The sequence below is a fragment of the Nannospalax galili genome, unplaced genomic scaffold (genome assembly GCF_000622305.1).
Source record: "Nannospalax galili isolate Female #2095 unplaced genomic scaffold, S.galili_v1.0 scaffold999, whole genome shotgun sequence".
In the NCBI taxonomy this organism is placed as follows: Eukaryota; Metazoa; Chordata; class Mammalia; order Rodentia; family Spalacidae; genus Nannospalax; species Nannospalax galili.
The window spans coordinates 1,596,689-1,624,502 of NW_008344824.1; the positions used below are offsets into that span (position 1 = coordinate 1,596,689).

Consider the following 27,814-nt stretch of genomic DNA (forward strand, 5'->3'; position numbering starts at 1 on the left):
ATGGCACTAAGAAACAAGCAGGGGTTGCAATTCTAATATCTGACAAAATACAATTCAAAGTAAAACTAATTAGAAGAGATAAGGAGGGTCACTTCATTCTGATCAAAGGAACAGTTAACCAAGAAGATATTACAATCCTTAACATATACAACTCTGGTGCAGCCAAATTCACAGAAACAACACTACAGGACTTTAAGACACACATTAACCCCAACTCAGTAATAGTAGGGGACTAAAATACCCCACTGTCTCCATTAGACAGGTCAACTGGACAAAGAATAAACAGACGTCTGAATTAAATGATACCATAAATCAAATGGACCTAACAGATGTCTTTCGAATATTCCACCCAAGCACCAAAGAATACACTTTCTACTCAGTACCCCATGGAACTTTTTCAAAAATTGATCACATACTGGGCCACAAAACGAACCCCAACAAATACAAAAAAATTGAAATAATTCCATGCATTCTGTCATACCACAATTCAATAAAGCTCAGAATCAACACTGGACAAAGCCTTAGTCACTACACAAGCTCTTGATGATTAAACAACACACTCCTAAACAATGAGTGGGTCAAAGGAGAAATTAAGAAAGAAATAAAAGAATTCCTGGATTCAACGAAAAGGACAATGCAATACAACACAATCTCTGGGATACTTAAGCAGTCCTAAGAGGGAAGTTTATAGCTCTAAGTACCTACATTAAAAAATTAGAGACCAATTAAATGACCTAACACTGCAACTCAAGACATTGGAAAGGCAAGAATAAATAAAACCCTAGCCCAGCAGAACAGAAGAAATAACAAAAATCAGAACAGAAATTAATTAAATAGAAACAAAGAAAACAATGCAAAGAATCAATGAGTCTAAGTGCTGGTTCTTTGAAAAGCTAAACAAGATAAACAGACCCTTAGTACAGTTAACCAAAAGAGAGAAAGAACAAATCCAATCCAACAAAATCAGAGATGAAACAGGAAACATCACAACAGACACGAAAAAGATCCAGACCATTATAAGGGAATATTTTTAAAACCTATGTGCTACTAAATTTGAAAATCTAAAAGAAATAGATGCATATCTAAAATCACAGGAACAACCAAAACTAAACCAAGAAGAGCAACAGCTTAAACAGACCCATAACACATAAGGAAATTAAAACAGTAATACAAAACCTTCTGACTAATAAATGCACAGGACCAGATGGATTTACAGAATTCTACCAGATAGTTAGAGAAGATCTATATCCAATACTACTTAATTTATTCAAAAAGATAAAAATGGAGGGAGAACTTCCAAATTCCTTTTATGAAGCCAGCATCGCTTTAACACCAAAGCCAGGTAAAGACATAACCAAAAAAGAAAACTATAGACCCATATCCTTAATGAACATAGATACAAAAATTCCCAACAAAATTCTTGGAAAACACATACAGACACACATCAAAAAGATCATTCACCATGATCAAGTACATTTTGATCACTTGCCAAATGTCAGGTGATGGAAACAGGACTGCTAATTGTGTTTTTATCTGTTTAGCTTATTTCTGAGAGCAATGTATTATTTATCTCAGCATTTTAATGATTACTTTTGTTATTAAATCTGTCAGCTTTTGTTTTATGTGAGTCTGTGATGCTATCTGTGTTCAATTTCATGATTATAGCCTTTACCGAACTTGGAGATAAGCCAGTATGAGCACCTTTGAACCCCCATGTGGTCTCCACTTTCCTTCCTGTGGAACTGTTATTTCTCCTGGGCGCATCTTCATTCTAACATCAATAATGTCTAAAACGACCCCAAGTGGTATTTTACGTTTGTAAATGTCTATAGTTTTAATTTGCATTGTCCCAACATATGAAGTTATCTCTTATATGCTGTTTAGCTTATGGAATTAATCTTTCATGAAGTTACTGCCAATTTGCCTATAAATTAGTAAGTCAAGAATATAAGCAATGACTAGCACAACCTTGACCTGTAAGATGTGTTTATTCTAGGTTTTGTGCTGGTCAGACACACTGCAAATGTCTGCTCCATATATACAGTTTACTACTCTTTAATTTCATCTGTCAATTGAGCAAATTTTGATAATTTTAATATAACTGAATTTTTATTTTTCTGTAGATTTTATAAAAGTCTTGAGGTGTGTTTTTTTTTTCTTCATATTCCAATAACATAAAGATATTAACCATCTTCTAAGGAGTTTTCTGTTATGGTCTTTGCATTTAGATTTGTTTAATCTACTGGGAAATGGTTTTTGTGTATGCTTTGAAATGTGAAAATTGTTTTTCAGGACTGGTAATTGACCGTAGAGTTTCATATATGCTTGGAACCAGATTTACTGGCAGGAATGCATATGTTCCAGAGAAACATTTGTGCCCCTATCTTAAGCTATCAGACTATTGAAACAATGGACCCCATGTAATTAGAACTTCCCAGGAGCCTCCTGCTGGAGGAGGAAAAGACCAAAGCCCTGGGGCAACCAGAGGGGAGGAGCTTGTCATCTCCTGGAGAAAGATTCACAACTTGTCAGATGATCTTGCTAGAGCCACTAGAGCTGAGATCAAGCTGGGCAGGGGGCCACTCTCTGGCTGGACTGCTTGTTTATGCTTATCTCCTAGCTTCTATTTAAATCTTATCCCCATGTTCAGACCTGGAAGATGGCTTTGAGGTAGTCGTGGAGTCACAAGATCTTTCTGCCCCTTTCCCAACGTGTCCACATTGAACAAATCTCCTTTTTTTCTGTTCTTTTACTTACCAAGTTAACTTCTCTTACTTTCCAAGTTAACTTGGTAGTTTTAATTGGCTTATTGAGGATAGGTGTTGAGTAACCCGGCTTGTTGGAACACAGGATGGAACCCAAGTCTGGTGATGTGCTTGCAAGTGCTCCTCCACTAAGTTGTATTCCCAGTCTTTTTTAAAAATTATTATTTTTAAGTTTGAGACAGAGTCTCAGTAAGTTGCCTAGGCAGGCCTTGAACTTGTGCTCCTCCTGTTTCAGCTTCCTGAATAGCTGGGATTACAGGTGTATACTAATAAACATAGCTCCAGGTATGAACATTTAAAAAAATTGTTTTGTTTTTAAAAAGGCATGGCAGTACACAGCTATAATCCTAGCTGAGGCTGCAGAGTAACAAATTTGATGTCAGCCTGGGCTATCTAGCAAATTCCAGGACATCCAGGGCTACATATTGAAACCCTGTCTCAAAATCAGTCAGTGAACCAATCAATCAAATCCAGGGTGAGATGGAGGGACAGGACAAGGGAGTGGGAATACGATTCAAGCATAAAGTACATGCTGTGTATACATGTCCGAACATGTCATAATGAAACCCTTTCATTTGTACAATAAATATACACTGATTAAAATGTGTACAATCAAAAAGTAGCCTATCCGGATTACCCACCTCGAGTTCTATTTTTGCGTGTTCATTCTATTTGCCTGCTTTCTTTTCTCTTCCTATTTTATAATTTATTTTGTTGTGCTTCTATCAGTGCCAGTTTCTTTTTTTTACTGTGTAATAAGCCTTCATTTCTTTTTAAATTTAAAATGTTTACTTTTTGAGAATTTCATAAATGAATGCTATATTTACATTATTTCTAACTCTCTTCATCCAGCTCCTCCAAGTGTCCCCCCACTCCCTCTCAAATTTGTGACCTCTTCTTATATTGCTATTTTGGTTTCCTTAGACTTTAGATTAGAAATTTGGTTTGAAGGCTCTTGATCTATAGAATAGCTTAGGAAAACATCTGCCTTTGTCTGACCCTTGTGCGTTTTGCACTTGTCTCTCCTGGTCTTTGCAAGACCCCCAGAACAAAGATACGTCTTATAATGGTGTGTTGGGGTTCCTCACCTGAGTTGATGTCGATGCTGCATAGCCAGCCAACGGGAACAGCCAAAATTGGGGGTTTGAAACTTGTTCTTAACCTACATTTTTAATCCCTGTTTAGGCTCAAGTTGAAGACTTGTTCAGCTTTCCTTTGCCACCTGGGGAAGCACAACTAGTTGCTTTGTGAGCTGAAAGCATGGTGGTAGATTCCTGCCTCACAGGGGCACTTAACCCTGTGGCTCTGCAGTAACGGAACTCCAGCTCCCACTGTCCTGCCTGGCCCCAGCAGACCCAGAGCCACAGGCCTCAGACACCACTGGGTTGCTGTGTCACACTGCTGTCTCTCCAAGATGTTCTGTTTTGCTACTCACCTGGGATTTGGTAACTTTCTTACTTTAGAGTTTAGATTTCATTACTATGTAGGCTTGGAAGGGAACTGAAACGTGAGTCAGGTGTGCCTTTCTTGGAAAAATTGTTGGCAATACATACCCTGGGTTTGTTCCGATTTTTCTCAGCTATTTGATGTATCTATACTAACACATCTTTTGAATGAAAGGGACTGTTTCTTATGTTTGGCCTAGCCTCTTGCTCTCCCTCCCTCAATACAGGGAAACCAAAACTTCCAGCTTTGTTGTGGTGCTTGGTAGATCCAGTGCAGTGTTGTGAGTGACATCTAGTGACCGGAATTAGTCACTTCATTGTATTCTCAGAGTCCTTCCAGGAGTGTGAAAAGTTTATTACCCTTGAGCTTCTGTAGTTCTAAACTGCTTGGCACCTTTGTCCTAACAGAATGAGAAACAGGAGAAAGCGAATAAAGAGAAAAGTCAAGTTATCTAAGACTGCAGTCATAATTAGATTACTGACTATTTTCCCATGGCAAGCTGTCCAGCAATGGGCTCAGGCCCTCAGTACTTCCTTGTGACATACAGGTAAAGTTCAGAGTGAGACTGTGAATCCATGGACCTTTGTACCTGATTTATGTCATCATGCCAGATCCTAAAGACTCAAGTGCTGTTCTGAACTCAATTCCATATGTTCATTTCCACCCACAAACCTCTTCACGCCCTTGTCTAGGTCATCTGGTAAGATTCCGTCCCACTTATTTAAAGCCTCTGAAATGCTATGAGTCTGTAACTAGTAAACTTGACTGGAAATTTACCACATGTATTCATTAGCCATTGCTGCATCATTGTTATGTAACAAACCATGCTAAAATTCATCACCAGTCAGTAAAAAGCATTTATTTGCATAGGTGTTAAGATCAGCTGTGGTTCAGTGAGCTAGATTAGGCTCTTCCAAACTGGCTTAGCTGCCTCCTGTGGCTAGGGTTTAGGTCTATGCATTTTGGGGCCCCAGGCTGAGTAGCAGGTACTCAGGATGTGTTCCTGTGTAAAACAACAGGAATAGTAATGTAAGAAGCAAGCAAACTCTGTCTCAGATTTAAAGCCCCTCCTTACATCATGCTCACCAGTATTCCAGTAGCTAAAACAAGTCACATGGTGAAGCCAAAAGTCAGAGGATTTTCTGTATCCCAAAGGAAATGGGGTTAAAGTAGGTGAATATTTTCTCAGCAATGCTATAATCCATATCTGCATATAAAATAATCAGATGAAACCAAATAGAGCCTTTTGAAAAAATAAAGGCTTGATTATTTCATACTAGAGTATTAATGCTGAAAGCCTTTTACATCATATATACATATATATATACACATATATGTGTGTGTCTATATATGTGTGTATATATATACATATATATGTGTGTATATATACATATATATGTGTATATGTATATATGCCTCAAAAGCCTTTTAAGGTTGGAAGTTTGTACTGTTAAATTTTTATATACATTCAGTGCTTACTTAGTTCAGTGCCTGGCTTAATGAATACCACTACCAAGTATAATAGGTTCAAGCTACTGTAACAGAATTCTACAAGCTGGAAACCTTAATAAACAAAAATTCTATTTTCACAGTTTTAAAGACTGGGAATTCTAAGATCAAGGTTCTAGCAGATTTATTGTTTGGTGAGGGTCCATTTCCTGGTTCATAAATGATTCTGTTATTTTTTAAAGTATTTTTGTTTACTTTTTATATGTAGGAGTGTATTATCTGCATGCATATAAGTACATTCGTGTTGTGCAGTACCCATGGACGTTAGAAGAGCGTGTTGGAATCCTTGGAACTGGAATTATGGACAGTTGTTAGCTGCCATGTGGATGCTGGGAATTGAATTTGGGCCCTCTGGAAGAGTAGCCAGTGCTCTTAACTGCTGAGCCATCTCTCCAGCCCAAATGATTATGTTCGTATTGAATGGGTACTTTTTATGTCTCCACATAGTAAAAGGGATGAGCTAGGTTTTAGGAGTCTGTCATATAAGAACACTAATTCCATTCACTCGTTCATGGTAGTTTTGCCCTCATGACCTAAATCCCACCCCAAGACCCCCATCTCCTAATATTATCACTCTGTAGGGTTAGTATTTTACTATATGAAAGGGGAGTCCTAAGCAGTTAGACCTAACAGTAGTAAATTAAGTGAGGTTGAAGAACTGAGATTTCACTCCTCTTTTTTTTTTTTTTTTTTTTAAGACAAGGACTTGGTTTGTGGCTCTGGCTGGCCTGCCTGAAACTTGCTGTGTATACCAGGGTTCCACCTGCCTCCCAAGTGCTCGAATTAAAGACATGTTCCACCATGCCAGCTCTCTCCCCATCTTTTAATGTTAGTGATTTTTATATTTCTGCCTAAGGTAATCACAAATGTTCTTGAACAAGGTTAGATATTGAGAGTTATCATTCCTGAGTTATGGCATTTCTCCCATCTGCTGTCCAGTATTGTTTTTTAGGCATGGAAACTGTTATCCTTTCCATACAATACATAACAATATATAAAACAATATAGATGTTAATTGTTCACTTAACATCCACATAGCCTCAGAGTTCTTGAAGGGGCAGGATGAACTTTCTATCCCTGATCTGATTCAGAAGCTGAAACTGTGTGCACATTGCACACACACAGAATGTGTGACGAGGTTTATTACAGCACGAGACTTCTAGGACAAACAGGGCAGGTCACCAAAGCTAGTCTGAAAATAACCTGAGGAAGAGCAATGATAGAGGATTGGCTTGGGATTTCAATAGATTCAGGAGGCATAAATGGACTGAGAGTTCCCACTCATGGGCAAGTGGTTTGTGTGGTCTGATTCTCTCACTGGGCTTAAGGGCCTCCTTGCCAAGAGGCTCATCTGTGGGACACAGGGGAAGACAGAAGCTTAAATGTTGTCTTCAGGCAAACAGCAGAAGAATCCTCATCACTGATAAAGATGCTGTAACCGCATTGTTGAGCTCCTGAGTCCTCACGGTCTGAGGTCCTACTTGCAGCTCCTGCTTTTTCCCCCTCTGTCTTCCCTGACCCTTGAGTCCTTTTCCACTGTTTTTGCATGTACAGAGGTAACTGTGTCTTTTCCACACTGCCTAGTTATTGTGGACTGCATTGTTTAATGGGGGCGTGACATGGTAACACCTAGTTGCTCATTTGCCTACTTAAGTTTACTAAATACAAGAGCTCAAATTTGATTTTATTCTTGGGTTTTAGAGTAAGTGGCTTGAATTTGCCTTATATGACTGAACCTCTCTGCTTTTGAAAGGATTAGAGAATATGTCTTCAATCTACTCATGGATGAGTATGTTTGAATTTGTGTTCATTTGTGAGTGATTAGCACATTTTCCTACTCCATGTAATATTTTGTAATGTTTTTACTGTTATTTAATTTAGTCCTTAAGTAAAAGTTTTGTGCTTAAATTAAAGCAGTGATTCTCAAACTATTTTTTAATGATTTTTTTTTTTTTTTTAAAGACAAGGTCTCCCTGTAGCCCCAGCTGCCTTTCCTCTGCCTCCTGAATGCTGGGACTAAAGGACTATGCCAACATGTCTGGCTTGAAATGAAGTTTTTTAATTGGAACCAGACATACGGTTACAGTTTTGGTAGTCTAACACCAAACACACACACACGCACGCACACACACATTCACATATGTATACATACAGAGAGATACATACACACACATAATCAGGATTGGAAAGTTAACAGAACAAGGTTAAAACTGGATATAAGAAAAAAAGCTGCTCTAAAACTTCAGGAGCCAGACTGATAAAGCCTCTTCCTGTGGTCCTGTCTCTGCTTGCTACAGAGTCCATTTTACCAGGGCCAAAGCGGCCCCTGGCCACACTACCCTGCCCCCTCAGAAACCTCTGCAGTCCTCCAGCTCAGCTCTGGTATCCACCCTGATCTGATCATATCCTCCTAAGCCATATCAGTGGTCTTCATAGTTACCCCCATACGAGAACCTTCTGGTCCCCTGCAGGGCCATTTGTTTCAGGGGCTACACTAATTTCGCCAGTCAATAGCTGCTTTAGCAAGAAGGTGGGTCATCAAATGAGACTGTTGCCTTGACCTTCAACTTGCCAGTTTCCCTGTTTGTGTACAAATTAATCATGGGCTGTCTGGTTTTCTTATTTGTCTTAATAATTCCAATATGCTTGAAGTAATCAGTCACAGATTCAACAGTACCATTCTTGCCTAGGCCTTGCTCAATGATGGTGGTGTTGTCTGAATTATCCTGTTTTGGAATTATAATGTGAACCCTGATGCCAGGAGCAGCCAAATTTATTGAAGCCACCATTGTGACTTCTGCCCATGCCATCTCTGCCTTCATGGCCACCTTCACAACTTCTGGGTTCATAGCTACCAGTGCTATGGTTGTGACCACTTCCACTGTACCGGCCATGGCCTTCACAATCCTGCTGCCCTCCCCCTTAGCCACTGCTATCACCACCACTCTGATCCTGATTGCCATAACTATCACTGGTGCCTCTCATGGAGAAATTATCTTGGCCGCAGTTGCCTCTACCATGTCCACTGCTACTGCTACACTGGTTCTGCTGGCCATAGCCTGAGGGGGATTATAGGAACTGTGTTGCTGCCCACTATAGCCAGACTGTTAGCCATTGCCACCACCATGGAGCTGCCCATAGCTGCTGCTCTGAGAGCTGCCACTGTAACTTCTGTAAATACTGCTAGGAACCGATCATTGGTTATAGCCAGCACAGAAGGACTGCTGACCATATATAACAAGACTGGGAACTCTGGCTATTGCCATTGTCTTCCCATGGAACCATATCCCTGGGAACTGACTGAGTGCCACAGCCCATGGCTCTCCTGATCATATGCTGAAATGTTGGCTGACTGACCTTATCCACTATAACTCTGCTGTCCATAGGGCTAATGGCTGTGTTGGAAAAAGCCCTGCCCAGTCTGGGTAGCATATGCCCTGTAGCTTTGAGTTGCTTATTGAGTATAGTCATTTGGTGCTGTGTCTCACACATGTGCACAGGCTAACAAGCAACAAGATTTCAAGATGACTAAGAATGAATACCTCAAGGAGTGAGCCTCAAAATTTCTTGTGTATTATGTTATTTAGGGGTCTTTTTTTGTAGCACCCCCAGTGTGCTGGATTGCTTCAGTTGTCAACTTGACACACCTGGGAAGAGGGAACCTCAGTTGAGGAATTTTCTTCATCAGATTGGCCTCTAGCCATGTTTGTGGTATTGCTTTGATTGTTGAGTTTTGTGGGAGGGCTCAGCCCACTGTGGATAGTGCCAACCCTGGGCAGGTTGTCCCGGGTTAAGAAAGCAGGCTGAGCACCGGCCAGAGGAACAAGCCTGTTAGCAGTGTTCCTCTGTGGTTTCTGCTTCAGAAGCTCTGCCTCCAGGTTCCTGCCTGCTTGAATTCCTGTCCTGGCTTCCCTCAGTGGTAGACTGTGATTGGGGCATAAAAGCCAAATAAACCCTTTCCTCCCCAAGTTGGTTTTGGTCAGAGTGCTTCATCACAGCAATCAAGAAGCTAACCAAAACCTTTAGAGTTTCCAAGTCAGTAAGCAGATCCAGCACAGGAGTAAGGATGCAATGTGCAGGTCTGAGCAGTGCTGGTGGTCCTGATGCTGATGGTTCAGGGACCAAGCTCATCAGCATTTGTCTTGAAGCCATAATATATACAAAAGGGGTTTTATGTGCTATTTTGACTTTTCTTTGTTAATGTTTTTTTTTTTTTAAATAAACAACTGTCAAACTTCACATGTCTATTACAAAGGGAAACATACTCTTCTGGTGTATGTGTGTTCTTAACTTTGGAACCACTTAGTGAGCTGTCTTCAAGCATAATTCAGAAGAAGGATCCTTTCCCTTGATGAACGAAGATGAATTTGAGATGCAGCAACATAAGGCAGTCAGAAAGGCTGACAGGACAACACGTGAGAGAAACTGGAGTCCATGGGTAGGAATAGAACTGTGATTCCCAACAGTTGAGGAATTGGAAATTTTCTAATTCTCTAACTATGGGTGTGTGTGTGTGTGTGTGTGTGTGTGTGTGTGTGTGAAGGAGAGAGGATAGGATCTGTGTATAAGAGAGAGATTGTTAGTAAAATGAAATTTAACCATAACTGTGACTACAAACCTGGAAGTCTCTGTGGAGAAGATGGGAGAAGTTCTACCCACGTGCCTTGATGGTACTAGACATTAGAACTCCTGCTGTTTACTTCGACCCAGAGTTCCTCAAGCCTTCTTGGGATCAAAAAATATACATCTCTTTTAAAGAGTTACAGGAAAAAACTCCCAAGTTTTTAAATAATGCTAGTATTTCAGCAAAGGTAGCAACTTTGAAGTTTTGTTTGTACTTGGTGTTTACGCATCCAAAGTAGTAGCAGCCATCACCAAGCAAAAAAAAAATCCCCAGGGCAAGTGGCATTAGCTTCTTTGGGGCTAAATGTTCTCATTGGCACTTACTGCCTGCATCTTTGGGGAACCTAAACAATTCAGGTTCGTCCTCTGCCAGATGAACGTGGAGCGATAGGCTCTTCTTTGGAAGTCTGAAATGAGTGCTTAGAACATTTCCTGAGGAACAGCATTCAAAGAATGCCACCAGTGTTCACATGTACTAAGGCAAAGTCATTCAGTCAGCAGTGAACTATAGCTATGGTGGATCCATACCCTCTGTGTTAGTGAAATCATTTCTGATTCTGCCCTTGGCAAATTGGAAACACAGACCTAGAAGAAAAGGTGTCTTGTTACATTGATCAAAATACCAGATCTGTGCCACACAAAGGAAATCCTCCAGTTAAATTAAATTTGTGATTGGAATGGTGAGCTTTAGTTTTAACAGGAAAAGGAAGTTCTTTCATATTTTCTCAAAATGTTTAATTCTACCACTGAGACTTGTGTAATTTCTGTCTTTCATCTAAGATACTCTTTTTTAAAAGACATATTTCAGGCTTTTTTGGTATTGAATATTTTAATTTATTAACTTCCAATGGGGCTCAGGTGATAGCTGAGCGATCGGCCATTGTCAAGTCTTTAGATTTGAATATCTGTTCCTCTGTCTTACATATTCTGGTGGAATACCAGTGTCAAGTTTTCTTTTTTAACTGATATCAACCTCCTTGGTCTTAAATTTGACACCTCTGCTTCACCATCCTCACCTTTAGAATATGCATTTGCTGATCTAAAAATACAGTGAGCAGAGGGCTGCCCCCAGCAAGGCACACATGGAAAAAGCCCACCTAACCTTGGGTATTATTTGGGAACCTTTATCTTTTATTTTATATATTTTGTGTATGTATATGGGTGCTCTCACACACAGACAGACGTGTATGTCTCTGTATAAGAGTGAGTGAGTGTATGTGTGTGTGTGTGTGTGTGTGTGTGTGTGTGTGTGTGTTATAAGTGAGTGAGTGTGTGTGTGTGTGTGTGTGTGTGTGTGTGTGTGTGTGTGTGTGTATGCTCTTGTGTGTGGAGGTCAGAGGACAACTACTGGAGTTGATGCTCTCCTTCAGCCCATGTTGGTTCCCAGGATCAACTCAGGCCATTAGACTTGGTAGCAAGTGCCTTTACTTACAGAATCATCATGCTGGCCCCATGAGGAACCTTTATTTTCTGTCCCATTACCTTGTGTGCTCTTAAATTGAACATTCCATCAGTAAAGGCAGTCTTTTCTTTTTCTGCCTATGGCCCAAAAGATTCTATTTTATCCCTCTTATTGGGATGATGATGTGTTTCCCTGTCGCCTGTAATGGTGATATTCTTATTCTTAGAAAAATATTTGTTTAAGGAGGAGCTGAATCATGCTTTGTTGGGTGTTGGCTTTGCAGTGACCTCCTTTGTCAATTTGTTAATAAGTTAGTCATATATATGTCACAGTCTTTGTATTACTTTTCTGTCATTGTGCAAATACTATGGCCAAGGCAACTAACAGAAGAAAGAGCTTTATTTTAACTTAAAAGTTCCTGAGGGAGCATTCATAATGGCAGAAGAGGCACGGCAGGAGGCATCCAGGGCAGAAAGCTGAGAGCTCACATCTTCAAAGGCAAACAGGAAGCAAAGAGAGTAAACTGGAAGTGGGGCGAGGCTGTGAACCCTCAAAGCCCACCCGCAGTGCCCTGCTTCCTCCAGCAAGGCCTTACCTCCTGAAGGTTCCATAGCCCTCCCCAAACAGCACCCATTGGATTTTTTTTTTCATTCAAAACACCATACTTTTACAGGTACAATTTATATAAAATGAGTAATTTCACAATATAATGTGAAGAATGGATGTAGATGCCATTCCCAAGAGGCATCACTTTGGAAGAAGGTTGGCTTGGCTGCTTCCTTTTGCACCTTCACAGAAGACTGGAGTTGACTGTGGGTTAGAAACTTATCATCTTATGGGCTGGGTCTACATTTATACTGAACTCAAGCTTTCTAACTTTATGCTTGCTTTTTTTGCATTAAAGATGTTCTGTACCTACAAATTACTCAGTTTGATATGGGAAAATGACCATAAGTTTGTAAAAAAGCATTTTTCTTATGTTTTAATGTTAGCTATGCACGGATAAAGTTGCATAAAACACATACAGGTTAAAGAATATCATTGGATTTTGTTGAATTCTCATGTATGACCATGTTCATCAGTTATAACTGAACTCATTTTCTCACAGAAGTAATCTACTGACTTGGATACTATTATTGCTGGCTTTACTTTGTAGTTTTTCATTAATATTTAGCTAAGATTGGTGTGCTAGTCAACTTTCCATTTTTATAACAAAATATTTGACACAAAAAACTTAAAATGAGGACAAGTTTATGGTGTCACATAGTTCGGGGGGGTTTCAGTCCATGAACTATATTTGACCGCATTGCTTCAGGCCTACGACAGCTCAGCATATCAGAGAGCACCTGTTGGAGAGCACCCTTTTACCTTATGGCAACTCTGTGAAAAATAAACAAGGAAGAGTCGGGATTTTGACTAGGGCCCGTGATCAGTGACCTAAGACCTCCCATCAGGCCATATCCCATGGCCTGATACCAACACTCTGGGAATCCAGTGTTTTACTTGGGCCTTCAGTGTTTATCCAAGAGATATGTGCATCTTCAACTTTGTTAGAGAATGACAGGCATTTTCCATGGTGATCCTGGCAATTCTCACTCTTCCCCTCACTACATGAGTGCTGTCCCTGCTAACCATCATATTCCACACTCGACTTTGTCAGACTGTGAGCATCCATGGATTTATCACGTCAACTGTGCTCAGGCTGAAAATGGTGCAAAAGAGCATTTGGGTTTTTCCCTCGTCGTTACTCCCTAACAGAACAACCATTGTGTAGTATTTGCAGTGTGTTAGGTATTTAGAGATGATTTAAGGCATATGAGAGCTGTATGTATGTAATATGCAAACACTATGCAGTTTTATAAGGGCCTTGAACATCTGTGTATCCTGACCCAACTGGGGGTCTAGGAAACAATCACCTGTGAATACCCAAAGACGATGTATCATCGATTCCTTTTGACAATGAGCGCCTTACTCTGTGATTATTATTTGATACCTTTTTCTTGTGGTGCCTGTTGACTGTTTTTCCAATTTCTTTAACATGGGCTTCATTTTTCTTAATCTTATAGCGTATATTTGTACCAGGTATTAATTAGCTTCAAAAGTGGGAAAAAGTATTTTCCCACTGTGTGGCTTGATTTTTCTGTCCCCGGTGTATTTTGAGAAGAAAAAAGTTCTTCATTTTAATGCACTCAGAATGATCAGGTCTTTGCCCCCTTTTATATACAGTGGTTCTGTGTCTTGAGAAATGCTTCTCTACCCTGCAGTTACAAAAACACTATGGCATATCATCTTTAAAAAAAAAAAACAAACAGTTTTGCTTCTTGCAGTAGTTCAGTTTGTGCTATAAAGTTGACTTCCAGTTTAATGGATTTTTTTTTTTTTTTTACCAATACACTCATTTTTCCAACGAGAACTTACTGAAAAGACCATTCTTAGTGAGAGCAGTGATCCTCATTGTGACTTCAGCATCTGTCAAATGACCATAAATTCATGGAAAACTTCTCTTACCTGTGTATCAGCTCTGTGTCAGGACCTCACTACTTTATTAATAATTCTTGGTAGGTGGAAGTTTCTTGGTTCGAATTGGCACTTGGGGATTTCATGGTACTATTTTAGGATCTACTCCTTGGATTGAAACAATTACAGCAGCAACCACAAAAATCTCAAGAAACTTTTTAGGACTGCACTGAACCTATACATTAATTATACTGCATCAACACCTTACAAATGGTGACTCTTAGAAACAAAACACAAAGATTATTACTTGCTGGGTCCCCATTTCTGGCTTTCTTGGAAGACTATTTCAGTAAAATCCTGTTTTACCATTTGAGGTCTTTACATATTTTTAGTTTTATCCTCACTTGTATTTTCAGGGATAGTGTTGATGTTATCTTTTAGGTTATTTTCTTGAAATCATCTGTTTTTAGTTTGAGAGTTTTGTGTGTTTTCATTATGTCTATCAACTGATCAACTGCTACGTTCACATATTCTTATATTTTATCTGTTGGATCTTACACATTTTTATAAATATCACATAGTGGATGATATCTTATTTTCCACTTTATAATCTTCATACATTTTTCTTGTGTATTGTATCTGATGATCACCTTAGGAAAAAATGATAAATCTAAATACCAGTATAGAGATCCACCAAGAGAAAACATTTTAAATGATAACTATTTTCATGTTTTTAAAAAATTATTATCAAATTAACTTTTTCTTTTTGGTATGTGGTTCTTTGACTTTTGGCACATTTATAAATTTGTGAACCACTTCCGTAAGTCAGGGTAGAGAATGGGTTAATTTTTATATTCCATTGCTTTGTACCTAAACCATCCCACGTTTCCAAACCTTGCACCTATGATCTGTTCTTTATTCTTCTAGTTTTGTCTTCCAGATAACATATCAATGGAATTAAACATCACTTGGCCTTTTTTGCCTGACTTCTTTCACCTTACACCATGACTTTAAGATTCATCCATATTAATTCCTGTATTCCTTTTTATTGCTGAATAATATTCTATTATATGGACATACCACAGATTTTAAAAATATATTTGTTCATTGAGTTTAAACATATTTTATGATTCTGAAAATTATTCTACTTCCTTGGATAAGTTACTTAACCTTTCTGTGCATCATCTATAGTGATGGTAGAAATAATACCGGTACCAAAGGGTTATGGGATGAGCTAATACATACAAAGTACAGTTGGCCCTGCATATCTGTGGGTTTCACTTTCATGGATTGAGTCAACCTCAGGTCAAAAGCATTTAATGAGAAAAAGTCACGTTTGTAGTACCATGCAAAGACTTTTAAAAATGTCCTTATTCCCTAAGTAATGCAGCCTAATTACTCACATTATATTGCGTATTATAAATAACGTAGAAATGATTTAAAGTATAAAGAAGGCTGTCTGTAGGTTATATAAATACACTGCCTTTTTATTTAAGAGAATTGAACATCTGTGGATTTTGTACCCTAATGGGTTTCAAGGTAAATATGCCATGTATACTGAGCAGCAACTGTGCTCAGAATGATGTCTAGTATACAGTAAAGGATTAATAAATATAAACCATTATTGGCTCAGTATTAACCATGAGTTTGAAAGTAGAAAAGTACTTGACAAGTTTAAGAGATGGCAAGAAGCCAGTGTGCCAGTGCACAGTGGGAAGAGAGGAGGAGGAGCGTGAGACACAGGGCGAGGAATGTGGGAGATGGAGAACCTCGTGGACTTCAGTTGTGTGTGTGTGTGTGTGTGTGTGTGTGTGTGTGTGTGTGTGTAGGTGCTCTTGCCCAGGCCTGTGTGTGTGGAGGCTAGAGGTTGATGTCACATGACTTCCTCAGTTGCTGTCCACCACATTTTTTGAGACAAGGCCTCTCACTGAGCCTAGAGCTCTCTGTTCTGGCTTGTCTGATCAGCAGAACCCTGGGATCCACCCATTTCTGTCCCTCATCAGTCCCAACACTGGAGTTATAGATATGTACCACCATACCTGGCATTTATGTGGAACCTGGGGATCTGAACTCAAGTCCTCATGCTTGGGCAGCAGTCATGGACCATCCCTTCAGCCCCAAAGATAGGAGTTTCCATTTCATTCTAAGTGCCATGGAAAGCCAGGAGTGCAATGTGATCTGGTTCCTGTCTTTCATAAATTACTTAGGCTGATGTGAGGAGAATCAGTTATGGCAATTGGTAAGTGTGAAATCAGGTACCCTATGAGAAGGGACTCACGCAATAGGACAATGGAAAGATGGTAGACTCAGATGGTAGTGATGCTTTGGGCACGGGAGGAATAGCAACAAGTGGTTTGATTCATGGTATGGTTTAGATGTACAATCCACAACATTGCCCCTTGCACACGTACATTCCCCACAGAGCAATGGCATGGCAACAACAGCAGCATTCTTCTGGTGGGACTTTACAAACCACTTCCCCCATCTACTTTTGAATTGGAACCTCAGCCTTTATGTCTGATTTACCAAACCCACTTGGAGAAATAGCCTGTCTTTACAGTATTTTTAAATTTTTTATTTGAAAATAAAGAAGAGGGCATCAGGTCCCCTGGAACTGAAGTGCTGGAGGGTCATTAGCCTTCATGTGGATGCTGGGAACAGAACACAGAGCAGTGATTGTAAGAGCAGTCAGTGGTCTTAACCACTGAACAATCTCTCCAGCCTGTGTCTTTACAGTTTTACATGAGCTCTAGCTGACAGCTTTGCTACTCATACTTATGACCCTGAACACACTTGCAAAGAACTGACTTGTCCCACAAAATTAAGTGGTCACAGTATCCCACCTTGTGTTTCTCTGCAGCGCATGGCTCTGTGGCCCTGTGTGCTCAGGTCTTCTAGAAGTATCTACAAGTTCAGCTAGCAGGCAGCAGTTTTGGTAGCTGGCTGGAGTTCCTCTCTATACTGAGCGCTTATCTTTTGGAATAAACATCATCAGATTCAGAAGAAAATGATTCTAAATTTATTTTAGAACTCTTTTCAGCCTCAATTCTCTCTAGAATCTTTCTTTCAGTGACAAATGGTCTTGGGTTTTTTGGTGATCTCAGTCTCAAATCAGCCTTGCATGGAAATGGAGTTTTTTTTGTTTTTTTTTTTTTCTTTTTTTAAGCGGAGTTAAAAATAGAGTTCTGTGATCTCAGAAAGTTTTTTTTTTTTCTTTTTCCTTCTTCTCTTAACACATCTGTGTTTGTTCTCTGTGGGGCCTGAACTTTCAGCTCCTTGAAGACAAACACCTGACCCAGTCTTATCTGGAACACAGTCACAGGAGCCTTTTCTCTCTTTAACCCTATCCTCGCTGCTTCATCTGGCCCTTTTCATAACCCAAGTAGTATTGAAAGGAAGGCGTCTCCCTTTCATCCCACCCAGCCCTTGCCATACCTGGCCGCCATGTCTAGGAACTCTCCTTGGGTTCCTGTTCCCCCCTGGCTTCTTTTTACTTCTGCTTATTTGTAAGAAGGCCACTGGCATTCAGGAAGTTCTCCCTTGAATTTTCTGATTCGGTCTGTGCAGCTTTGTAACTGGCTTCTTTTGTGATCTTACAGAATACCAGGCTGCTATTCTACACCTGAAGAGGGAGCACAAAGAAGAAATCGAAAACCTGCAGGTAGATCTTTGATTCAACTTAACTGGTTTTCTAATGGTTCATTTTTCTCATATGCTGACGTCAGTCAATATTTCTTATGTGGGGGGAGTTTTTAGCTAGAGGGCATCTGCAGCTCGCAGCTGCCAGTAGGCATTTTATCTTGGGATGAAAGCTTTGGGTGCTGTGCTTAATAAAATCCAGTTTCTAATTTTGAGAAAAAAAATAGCATAAATGCCTTTGGATTTGATTGGAAGAACAATTCTGTGGGTTTTTAAAAAAAATTTATATTATGTATATGAGTGTATTGCCTGTATGTATGCAAGTGTTTCTAAAGTAGGAAAGAAAATAGAGTATATAGACTCATCCTGCTTGTGGGAAGTGTTTTAAACATTGCTATTCCTACGCACCCTGTAAACTGGTTTCGCTCTGCTTTCTTCTGCCTTTGGAGATTCACTTAGCACCTCCCTGCAGTATGATACCTCACAAATGAAAGCACGTAAGGAAGAGGTTCCCAAGGAAGGAGACCACATTGAGTCATTCTGTGTCCACAGTGTGTGCTGGGAGATTGTGAGTTTGATCCTTCTCTGTTTGCTGTCTATCAGTCCCTAGGTTTGGTGTTTGCTTACAAGTACTTATGGCAGGAAGTTCAGAATCATAACTTCAAGTCACTAGCTACTGAACCAGATCTTGAATCTAGTTTATCAGTGGGTGGGGTAGACTTGTTAGGAAAGAAGAATAATAAATTTTAAATAAAACTCCTTTCACACTTAATGCTGACTCATTACTTGCTAAGTTAATGAATTCATGGATCAAATATTCTTCCTTATAAACTTTATTGACAAATAGATATTGTATATAGTGTACAGTGTATGACATATTTTGAAATAGTATGCATTCTAAAGTGATTAAATTGAATCCATGTATTACTTTAATGAATTTGTAGATCGAATATTCTTCCTATTAAATTAATTGTATTAGAAATAGGAATTGTATATAATTTATCATGCTATTTCAGGGGCTATGTGCAGAGAGGCAAGACACCAGTGTGTTTGTTTCCTGCAGGAAGCAGTTTATTGTGTTGGCACCTGGTCCCATAAGATAGTTCTCAAAAGCAGAACCTTGAACAAAGAAAGACCCAGCCTTTTATACCGTCCATTAGTTCCCTTCACAATTCAGCTGCTTTGTCTCCTGTCTGTGGTAACACACATATCCTGACAGGGGACTCTGTGCTATGAGGTCGTGACAGGCAGAACTGCGCATGTGCACTCAGGCACAGTCCACGCTGCATTCCTTTTTCTTGGTTGGGGAGGGGGATGTTTCTAACACGGTACACAATGTGTTTTGAAAAACCTTACATTGTAGGATCCAAAGGGAGTTCATTTGCTACTTTTTCCCTTATATACTTATCATTTATTTTTAATAAGTAACTCCAGTCTCTTAGCAGTGTCCAAGGAAAAAAACAGAATACTAGAAGGATCAGTAGACCCGATCTCTGTGGCTGACTCCTCATCGCTAACTGCAATTTTATATACTTTGATCAATCTCTCCCTAAACCTTTCCCTACCTACCACCCCCAGTCCCTCATAGCCACCGTTTGACTTTGTTTCTATGAGTTCAACTTTCTTAAGTTCTACATGTAAGTGAGATCACACAGTTTTTATCTCTCTGTAGTTGGTTGATTTTTCTTAACCTAATGTCTTTCAGGTTCATCCATATTATTGCAAAAGGCAGGGGTTCCTTTCTTAAGGGTGAACAATATCTCATTGTACATATGTATAGACCACGTTTTCTTTATCCATTCATCATCCATTCATCCCTGTATAGACTCATGGATTGACTATATCTTGGCTTTGGGGGATAATGTTGCAGTAAGTGCAGGACTACAGCTCTCTCTTCAACATCCTGACTTTACTCCCTCTGATATATACCTAGTAGTAGACTTGCTCCATCATAGGGTAGTTCTGTTTTTAATAACATACTAGTTTACATTCTCATGAAGAGCTCACTGGCTCTCCTTTCTCTATGCCCTTGCCAGCACTCTTTCCCACCTTTCTTGGTAGTAGCTGTTATGCCAACTGTGAAGTGAGATCCCATTGCAGTTTTATTAGCATTTCCCTGAACATCAGTGGTGCTGAGCATATTTTCATATTCCTGTTGGCCATTTTATGTGTGCTTTTGAGAAACAACTATTCATTTCTTGCTTTTAAATCAGCTTGTTCTCTTTCTAATAAGCTACTTGTGTTCCTTGTATATTTTTGTTATTAACTGCTTATTAAATTCTTCTTTTTAATAAATAAGATGCTTTCAAAAGCAGTTGAGAGGTAGGTCTGTGGGTAAAAAGCACTTGCTGCCAAGACTGATGATCTGACCTCAATTCCCAGTATTCACATGGTAGAAGGAGAGAACCAACTTGTATGTATTGTCCTCTGACCTGCATAGGCACACCTTAGCACATGTGTACACACACACACACACACACACACACACACACACACACAGCCCCGTAGGCACACCCCATAACACATGTGCACACACACACACACACACACACACACACACACACACACAAACACGTGCGCACCAAATAAATGTGTAAAAAAAAAAACCCACTAAAATATAGCTGAGATAATATATTGGATTATATGTGAAGTCATTGCAAGCAGTGAAACAGTGATTAGATAAGTAGCAGACTGTAAATGCATGTCATACATCCAGACAGATTTAAATGGCTTGGAAGAGAAGTGAGTTGGTTTAATAAAGAAACAAAGTGGAAAAGTACCACTGGCCCTAGGGAGAAAGGACATGGAAGCCCTCCCTTTCTTCTGTTGTAAAAATGACCTACTGACACCTATCTTTTTCTTTGTTGTGGGATTAAAAAGATTCTCGGCTGTCTTAGATTATTTGAAATTGATGGGATAATTTAAGAAACTGATTTGGGAGCTGAAAAGATGGCTCAGCGACTAAGAGCACTAGTTGCCCTTACAGAAGACTGATGTTCAGTTCCCAGCTCCCACATGGCAGCTAGCAACTCTCTGTGTCTTCAGTTCCAACGGATCCTGTACCCTCTTCTGAGCTCTGTGGGCCTTGCATGCACATGGTGCACTTACATATATGCAGGCAAAGCACTCATACTGTGGTACTGTAAATATAGCCAAACACACAAGGCTGGAAAGTCATACATCTTAGAGAAAAACCTATTTTTATCATATCCCTATACCAATGTAATTTCTTCCTGTATTCTAAATAAGCATCCTTATATTTACAGACAAGTGTGCCTCTCACTAGTCATCAAAGAAGCTGCTTTTTGCAACAGGTGGAAACTATTACAAAGTTCCACAACTGGTCAAATGCAGAAAATAAGTGTCTGTGAGATGCCCAATCCTAAGTGACACATCTACAATGCAACCTCTACAGCTAAGGCTCGGGGAATATAGTGGAACAGGGGGCAGAGAGAATATTAATGCAATCTCAACTCTGATCAGCAAAGCTTCCTCAGGCAGTATATTAACCCAGAAAACCACAACTGACCAAAGTATAGAGAATGAGACTGCAGAATGCTTATCCCTGAATAGGACTCCCATATTAGACCTCTCCCACCCCAGGCTCCGGGATCATTATGGAAGAGGAGGTGGAAAGATTGTAAGAGCCAGAGGTGGTGGATTACCACAAGGGAACATAGTTTTCCAGACAGCTAGGAAGTTATTCATGAACTCACAGCAGTGATAGCAGCATGCAAAGACCCATGCAAGCTTAAGCCAGACAAAAAACAAGCATGGAAGTGGGGAAGTAGATAAGAAACGCCAACCATATCTGAGAAATTACTGATTTTTAAAAAGTTAATTATTTGTTCTTTTGATGCTATTAGAAAAATTCAAATTTTTTATGCCCCAAATTTGTCACTCATAACTAGTTGGAAAAAAAGCCTGTGACCATGACATATGACCACTATGTGCACAGTAGGCCCAGTTTCTGTAGTTGAATATCACTTTAAACATTCCTACAATCATGGGCAGTCAGCCTGCTGTGTCTGGTCTACCTCCTAGAAGCATTTCATTTCATATTTCCTAGTGTGCTAGGAATATACACTTTAAATGTAGAGATTTATATATAAAAATTGGAATTCTAGAAATTTCTTTTAAAAACTTGAAAATTTGACAGTAGTGTTGTTCTACGTAACTTCAAACTGCTTGACATGGTCGTCTGTGTTCATTTCTCCTGCTATCTCCAGTTTGCCACTATCTGTTCTGGGCAGTTCATCTGCTTGACCCTTGTGTGCTATAATTAGCTTCCTTTTCTGGATGATGTTAAAAATAAAATGGAACAACTAGTCTGGCAGCAACAGCAACCAGTTACAGCAGATTCCGTTCATAAAATACACAAAGTACAGCCAGACTGTACTTGATAGCCTCTGAATATCACCTTGGCCTGTGGCATAGCCTCTGAATATCACCGTGACCTGTGGCATTCCACAGTGTAACAAAATGCCACAGGGTTGGCAGGAGATAACCCGTGAGAGGGCTCCTGCTTTGGGGCTCACTGTCTTTATCTATGGCGCTCACTGGCTGCCTTCAGTGCCCTTAGGCTTTCTTTTTCTTTTGACAGGGCATGGAAAAGGGTTTCAGAACTTCTTCAGCATGCATTTCTATTCTATTTTTGATATGAGATTTGTAGGAACATCACTTAGTTGTTTAGTTCCCTCTCCAGCAAAATGGAAACCTTCTACCTAGAATGCTGTGGTTGGATAGTCAACTTTATATAGCCCGTAGTCTGAAGGCCTGTCAATAGAAGAGCCTAGAATTTTTATCCTCATTCATGCTCTGTAGGTGAAGTTTGCCAGGTGCAACACAATAGAGAGGGAACTTGGCTTGGTCCTGGAATTGACCTTTTAAATGTGTAGGAACTTATACACACACACACACACACACACACACACACACACACACACACACACACACACACACACACACACACACACACACACACACATATATATATATACATTGATGATGTGAAGGAACCAGATATAACTGCCTTATGTTTATATACTTCTGCACAAACTCGTTTAGCTGACTTTCCATGATGTCATCACGTCACATCATTTATAATTTACCACAGTATGTTCTTTTATTTTTGTCCAAACATGTGCATTGTGCAGCATGCTCTGCCTTGCAATCTTATAGACACTTTATGATACTCAGTATTATGTGGTTCTGGTTTTGATAATTTTATGTATTTGGGCTTCCGTTTTGGAAAGACAGGACCTTCCCATTAACGATTCCTTCGGCTTCTTTTCTGAGAAACTTCTGGTTAGGGTTCATAGGAAACATTGTTTAGCAAATTCATGATTATTAGTGGAGACAGTTCAGACCTCTTCAAGTATGTGATAAAATTCATTCTCTCATAGTACAAATACATATTTCTGTGTTACTTAGGAGCTTGGATTTGAAAATCACCACTCTTTCTTAGCTGATCTGTGCCTTACTGGTGTTTGAGGATTGGGAGTGATTTGCTGATAGTGTGGGAGAACTTGGTTCTGGAGTTAAGGCTGCAGCTTCTTGCACAGTGACCATACGAAAGAGTCGAACGCTCTGAGGCTCATTTTCCTTGGTTTCAGCCACTGTACATTACTGAGCGTGTTGGTGGTGACACTAACTCCTCCATAGGGATGTTCAGTGGGACATGCTCCTTCTTCTGATGTCTCTTTGTAACTAGGCAACTTGAGTTTAGAACAGTCTTCATGTCTTTTTGAAAGGCTCGGTTAGGGATTTCTTTGAGACATTTAACTTACTCCTTGAGCATGACTTTCTCTAGCTCTTTGGACCATTCTAGCCATTGTGCTAGATATCAAGATGGTCTCACCACTTTCTTCAGTTTTATACTTATGACCTCTTTTCACCCAAGAAAAATTTCACAAAACCCTGGTGTTCTGATTACTTTCCTGTTGCCCTGATAAACAGTGATCAAAAACAAGTTGGGGGAAGAAAGGATTTATTTGGCTTACAATTCCAGGTCACAGTTCATTCCTGTGGACAGTCAGGGCAGGAACTCAAGGAAGGACTTGAGGCAGAAGCCGTGGAGGATGCTGCTTGCTGCCTTGCTTGCAGACACGTGCTTATCTTTCTTACACAGTCCTGGATTGCCTGCCCAGAGAATGGTGCTACCCACAGTGGGCTGGGCCCTCCCACATCAATTAACAATCAAGACAATCCCCTATAGACATACCCACAAGCCAATCTGATCTGGTCAGTCCCTCAATTGAGACTCCTTTCTCAGGTGACTCTGGGCTGGGTCAAGTTGACAGTTAAAGCAGACTAGGGCAAGTATCTGGCAAAGTTCTTCATCCATGGGATACATACAAATATTTCTTATACTTTATAGATGAAAATAATTTTACCTAATTATTCATCAATTTCTTACTGTGTGCCTACTATCTGCTCTAGACAGTTTTCTAATTATAAAGAGTAGCTGTAGAAATAAGAACAAAGTCAAAATATGAGCAAAGTAACAGATCTTTCCCCATCTTTCAGGTAATAAAAGTCCTTAGAGATTGTGACTTGTCAAAAGTTTTAAATTAGTAAGTGGGAAGCCTGAGTTTAATCCAGCTAGGTAGGTCTGTTATGAAAGCATTGCTCTCTTATTAAGCAATGACACATTCATTGAAAAAAAAAAACATTAGTTTTAACATCTGGGTTCAGGTTTGTTTAGCACTCTTAAATAACATGAACTTGAAGCAGTACCTTTGGCACATTTTCCCAGGTACTAAAATGAAGATTCAGATTCTGTGATCCATCATAGCATCTGAATTCTACAATTAACCACTTCATATTTTTAAAATGTTCGATGTTTCTATCACATTTCAGTTTGGGAATTTTATTTAATAATCTCTAAATTCTTACTTGTTTCTTCTTAAAATGAACAAGCTTTTTAGCTCCTTCTGGAGATTGTTCTAGTTAACCAGTGGGTCTGCTGGTGTGTGTGGAGCTGTGTGTTTAGGTTTCTCAGTCGCATCCTCATTGGAGCCTCTACTTGCTGCAGTATTATCAAGGCGCTATTCAGTGAAGGATGCAGCTCTTAGAACAGCCACTGAAGAACTGTCTATGGAAGGCCCTGTTTTTCCTGAGCACAGGAAAGGGCATGTGAATGTGGGGTGTGAGCACTAACCTGGATCTCTACTTCTTCAATGTTTAAAGGTGAAAAGGGGACAGGAAAAAAGTATACTCTTTGTCTGCCTGTGAGGAGCTTGGCAATTTAACCGTCATGTTTGGGGCCAGTACTTTGAGCAGTTTGGAAGTGTCCTAATGATAGATTGTTTTATCTGTTCTTAACTAATATTCATTGGGTTGTAGGACACAAGAAAATGAACCAGTCAGCAACTGACCTTTCCTTTACGGGAAGCATTTTCGTATACCCCATTCATCACATGCTCAGCTCCTAAGTGAGGGGAAGCTTCACTGAGCAGTGGCCTCTGGCAGGCTCCTGTTCGTTGTGCAATGCAGTCACATTTATGGTAACTCCCACAGTGAAATGTCCAGGGATGACTGCCAAGTGGAAAATTAACTTAGGTTGTACCTTGCCCCCAAGAGAACCAAATGGTATGTTGACCTCCATTAAGAGAAACTTGTGGGTGTCCTTACTTTTGCATTTCTGACCCAGTTCACTGGTCCCTTCCTGTTAGTTAACTCCTTACTGTTGACACCAAGTTGCATGTACACAACATTTGAGCTGATGGAGCTAAGGTTTATGTAAAGATTTATGTAAAGACATAAATCCCGACCCTTATTTATCTATATATTTGTCTTTATCAACAAAGCACATTTAAATCTCTTAATTTCTGGACAATTTCTGTGAGGGCAAGGGAACAATTTGATCTATTAAACAACTTTCACAAATGTGAAATATGACAGTTTTGTAAAGCTTTCCTGGTATTCCCCTAAGTACTCATATCGGTAACTTATTACTGATATGCCAGTGAAGGAATGTGTTAAGGAAAATTTCCATTTATCATTTTATTGTGAACATATAAAGTAGTACAAGTTTAACAGAATGAAATTTTATGCATTTGCTTGTTTACATGGGATTGGGTCTGAAACCCTTTGGCTTCTACAAGCCTGTGGATATACTAGGAGTTGAGTTCTGATGGAGACTGTGAAGTTGTCAGTTCCCTTGCTGACTTAGCATCCAGGGTTCTGTTGTCTGAGCACCTGCCCCATATAATTCAGATGTTCTCAGGTTGTGCTCACTGACAGAGTGAGGTGGTGTAGAGGGAGTGATGTGTTCACCACTTTCCCAAACATGAGTCTCATAGCTAGTTCCACGCTCACCCTTCAGACACCATCAGCACCCAAATCATTTTTGTTATGAGGAAAAATTTTCTACAATATAATTATATATGCATACATATGCTTTTTAGAGTTCATTTTATCTCTTTTATAATCAATAGCACTAATTGAGTACCTGTCCAGTAGGAGGTGTGTTAGAGACAAAAATGTCATTTAATAATAACCGGGGTGATCACAACTCATAGTTACTATACATCACTGTGGGACAGACACTGTGCTTAGCATATACTATGGAGTGTTTTATTCAGTCCCCACATGGATTCCACACTCACTGGACTTCCTGTTGAGTTGGAAAAATAGAGCTTTTTAACATTAAGCTTGAATAACATCAGAAAGTTTAAACTGTGAACTTAGTATTATTCAGAGACTAATGAAACAAAAGTTTATATAAGTGTTTGTCTTTTAAAATTATGTGTTTTTATGGAATTTGCTCTTTCATATCTTAGAACCCGCCTAAGATTTGCCAAACTTTAGCTTTTCTGATTGTCACAGTGGGTGGGAATTTCTTATACTGTCCATGGACACTGGTGTTTCTGTTTGGTATGGGTTCTGTTAATTTTATCTTACTATAAACTATAACATTTACTTTATTGGTTTTAAATATACATAGTAAACAAAGTCTTAGCTGAGAAATGTATATTGCATTCTGGTTTTATTTTAGAAGCCATTCCTAGTCTCACCACTGGAGGTCAGCTTGACCCTTCTTCTCTTAGAACCAAGTTGCTTTTCTTCTGATGATTAAAAAGTCTCTTTCTACTTTTACACTAAGAACTGTTGCTCTAAAGAAATAGAATTTTTTTTTAAAAAAATGTCCAGCTTAGTTTTTCACAGCTAAACATACCCATAAAAATGTATGTGTCTATAACAAAGAGAGAAGACGTAAATCTATTTATAGAAGCAACAAAGCTCTGTCATTCATTCATCTGTATCTGTCAGTCTATCATCTATCTATCTATCTATCTATCTATCTATCTATCTATCTATCTATCAATCATCATCTATCTCTCATCATCTGTCTATCCATCCATCCATTCTACATGGCAAAAGACAAAAGGTCACCTAAAGAATACCTTAAGAAATTGGTCATCTGTTTCATTTACAAGCAGAAAATGAAGTTAGAGATTTTTCTTTCATTCACTCTGTATTCATTAAGTGGCTACTTGGTGCAGGCACTGTAATATAAGATGCTGAACAGAACAGAAAAGTCTCCCACTCTTTGGAAGCTTGTAATGCAGGGAGAAGAGAGGAGAGGGGAGGGGAGGGGAGGGGAGGCGACAGGAAGGGAGGGAGGGGAAGGGAAGGGAAGGGAAGGGAAGGGAAGGGAGAGAGAGAGAGAGAGAGAGAGAGAGAGAGAGAGAGAGAGAATGAGAATGAATATATGCGAATGAGAGTGAATGCTCTGTCATAAAATGTCCCGTGCTGAGTGCCCTGGAAGTGCCCCAGAGAGGGCAGCTTAACTAATTTAACTTTGGTGGGCAGGGACAGATACTGTTAGGTAGTGACATTTAGGCAGAGCCTGAGAGGTTGATCCTGGGTTACTAAAGCACAGTGAAAGGCAAACAGGACAGAAGTTGGAAATGAAGCTGTGGAATAGAGCTTCAGATCTTTTAAACTGTATTGCATATGGCTTGTT

At 39.6% G+C, this 27,814-nt stretch overlaps 1 protein-coding gene across 4 annotated transcripts in view; it reads left to right on the top strand.

The window, feature by feature from the left end:
• Positions 1–27,814, top strand: part of Fmn1 (formin 1) — a 451,810-nt gene that overhangs the window by 180,675 nt on the left and 243,321 nt on the right. For all 4 annotated transcript variants that reach the window (XM_008841150.3, XM_029567361.1, XM_029567362.1 and 1 more), the window contains one exon: positions 17,802–17,863. In XM_008841150.3, the coding sequence (XP_008839372.1) occupies positions 17,802–17,863 (62 nt within the window). The remainder of the gene's footprint in view (positions 1–17,801; positions 17,864–27,814) is intronic.